Genomic DNA, 2,982 nt, shown 5'->3' with positions numbered 1-2,982 from the left:
AAAGTGACTTTGTTGTTGCAGCGAACACAACGTAAACGACATCAGAATAAATCGCACAAAAACTGCTAAAACATTTGCTGTGATCAGTTCTATCTTACAGGGGGCGGGGTAGTTTTAGACGGCTCGCGCGTCTGAGCGAGGTCACCAAAGACACCAAAGAAGATGAACATGTGTGAACTCGTTTCCTTGGTTACAAGAATTAAACGCTCTAAAATTTGTGCCAAACTCCTTTCAAAAAACACAGATTTCACTTCGAGGCCGAAGCGGTTTTTATGATATTCTGACAGGGCAGAAGGCCGGTTACGATCTCACGAAGAGGGCACGCACAAGTCTTACGCCGGGCTTCACCAGGCCCAATGGTACACGTGCGCCAGCTGCTGCACCCCTGGGTGCTGCTGCACCCCCGGATGCTGCTCCGGGCCGTATGCGGGGTGCAGCAGGGGGGAGTAGGCGCAGAGCGGCAGGCTCAGGCCGGACCTCAACGTCGCCTCCATCTCGCTGGCTGCAGCCCGGCCGCACGGCTTTCCGTCCCGCACCAGCACCGGGATGGCGACCCGGCGGGCCGACAGCAGCTGCAGCGCGTCCACGCTGTGCCCGGCGCGTGCGCGCTTCATCTTGTAGCGGTGGTTCTGGAACCAGATCTTCACCTGGTTCGGCGTGAGGCGGATCAGCCCGGCCAGATGTTCCCTCTCCGGGGCAGACAGGTAGCGCTGCTGTCGGAAGCGGCGCTCGAGCTCGAAGGTCTGCGCCTTGGAGAAGAGCACGCGCCGCTTCCTGCCGCGCGCCTTCTGCGCCCGAGCGCACCGCGCGTCCCGCTCTGCGTCTGGGGACTCATCCGTAGACAGCTCCGGGGATTTGGGATCGGCGCGAGGCTCCAAGGACAGCCCGTGCACTGCAGGGAGAGAGACAGTAAAGTAATCTGATTACTCTCTGAGACTCAGTGGCAGATTGATGGCGTGACTGGTTTGAGCTCAGGTGTGTTTTTACAAACAGAACCAGCAAAGCGACTTTAAGCTTCTTAAGTTCATTGGGAGAAAAAAAGTGAAGCGATCAAAAATGTCAGAAGCTGAATTACCGACACAGCAACACAGAAGCTGAACTCGAAGTTTAGCGGATCAGATAAAAAAAAAAACCCCGATCCAGTTACAAGTAGAAACGTAAATAAATAATCATTTAACGCAGTTTTTAGGAGGCTGTTTCACGATTATTTGACGGAAATATCCATATTTAAGCATATTTTCACATATTTTCGAGATCTGGAGCAGCAAGGGCGAGGGCGGTCAGTGTGAACGCGTGAACTTTTATAGTCATTAAAATCAAAGAAGTCTCTCACGTGAAAAGGGCAGGTTACCGGGTGTGCTGCTCCACGTGCCCAAACGCTCACCGGCGCGCTCACACAAGCCCCGGCCGCCTGACACCTCCGTGGAGGCCTCCTCGGTGTCGTCCTCCTCGGTCTCTTCGGTCCCGGACCCGCATCTCCCCGTCGAGTCGGGAAGGTCCAGGATGTCCTGCACGGAGAACCCCGTCTTTGCGTTGGCGCCAAACGGCATGGCGCGGGGAGGACGGGAGAGACGAGAAGAAGGGGAGAGTTCTGGGCTCGTATCCAGGAGGGTGAAGGGCTGCCGTTAAACAGGAGCAGGCAGCGGAGGGTTCAGGTCCATGAATGCCGTCAGAGGGGAGCCCGGAGCTGCACGGGCCGACCGGAGAGGGTTTAACAGCATGAAAAATACATGAGGGAAGACGTTCAGACAGTGTGGCACCGTCCTTTTAACGTGTGTGTGTGACGGTAAAAAGGACGGAGGCGGGTCCCGAGAGTCAAGTGGATGAGGGTGTGCAGAAAAAAAACGGAGCAGTGCATTAACAGAGACGTCGGAGCGTCAGGGAGGAGATGAATGATTAATGATGGAGGATTAGAAGGAAAGAAGCGACGCATTTACACATGTTAGCGCCACTGATCCGCTTCCTGTTTACCGCAGAAATAAAATCTCCAGTATTTCCATCAAAATGCGCTCATGGTGCCTGAACAGCAAACGGCAAGAAGAAAGACACAACAAAAATGTTTGAGGATAATTTATTTATTTATGCAGGACCATAAGTATCAACTCGGTAAACTGAAAAAATCCCTAAACCTTCTACATTAGAGCTATAACCAATCCATTATACCTAATAAAATATACAAAGCATCAAATAATTTATTCAAATAAATAGATTAAAAATGTTTTTATATTGATTAAATTACATTTAGAAAAAAATATAGTCAGAATGACTACATTAATAACTTCTCTAATTTATTGATATTCATAGATTTAACCCTTGGCCACAAAATTATTCTTTTTAATATCGTATTGGGGTTTTTTTTGTAAACAATGACTTTAATTTTAATAATATTGTTTATTTTTTTAAAAACCTGCCATTTTTTTACATTGTTAATTTGTAAATCATCATTTTTTAAAAAAAAGAAGAAGAATCTGTAATTTAATGCAAAGTTATGGCAGAAATGATATTCTGTGAATAAAATTTGAAACATTTTATTTATTTGACCTAAAAGTGTCCAAATCTGAGCAGATTGACTCAAAAACCTCAGAATGTGGTTTCTAAATTTTCTGGTGTTTAAAAGTTGAGCTGTCATCAGTCCACCACCTCAATTTCTTTCAATAAATGAATAAAAATAAAGTAAAAATCCACAACCACTTGTCTTCAAACTTGGTATTAAAAATCCAAATAACAAAGTAATTGCACTAAGAATAATTTTATGATGATTCCCTCAGAGCACCAGTCTGCACTGATAAAGGTCGGAGCATGTTTGTTGTTGGGATGAAGAGTCACAGTGTTGACTCACTCACTGATTGGCTCAGTGATTCAAACGCACTTGGGCTCATTGCTTCAGCTTGTTACTGTCTTATTGTTTAATTCTTGTAATCCGCTTTAATCCTCTCTGTGTTTTCTGCCTGAAGCCTGATCGATGCAATCGGTTTGAAGTTT

General features: G+C 46.7%; 1 protein-coding gene across 1 annotated transcript; it reads right to left on the bottom strand.

The window, feature by feature from the left end:
• Nucleotides 1–344: 344 nt before the first annotated feature.
• nkx2.2b (NK2 homeobox 2b) lies at nt 345–1,721 on the bottom strand. The gene is made up of 2 exons (XM_085373373.1): nt 1,334–1,721; nt 345–892 (listed from the first exon to the last, which is right to left on the bottom strand). Exons 1-2 carry the CDS (start codon nt 1,548–1,550, stop codon nt 345–347), a joined length of 765 nt encoding a protein of 254 aa, XP_085229499.1. The 5' UTR covers nt 1,551–1,721.
• Nucleotides 1,722–2,982: the final 1,261 nt, after the last annotated feature.

This window comes from Diplotaxodon limnothrissa, linkage group LG15 (genome assembly GCF_057381915.1).
Source record: "Diplotaxodon limnothrissa isolate DT_005_m linkage group LG15, D_limnothrissa_male_GT1.1, whole genome shotgun sequence".
Taxonomy (NCBI): domain Eukaryota; kingdom Metazoa; phylum Chordata; class Actinopteri; order Cichliformes; family Cichlidae; genus Diplotaxodon; species Diplotaxodon limnothrissa.
This window is presented reverse-complemented; position numbering and strand designations above follow the sequence as displayed.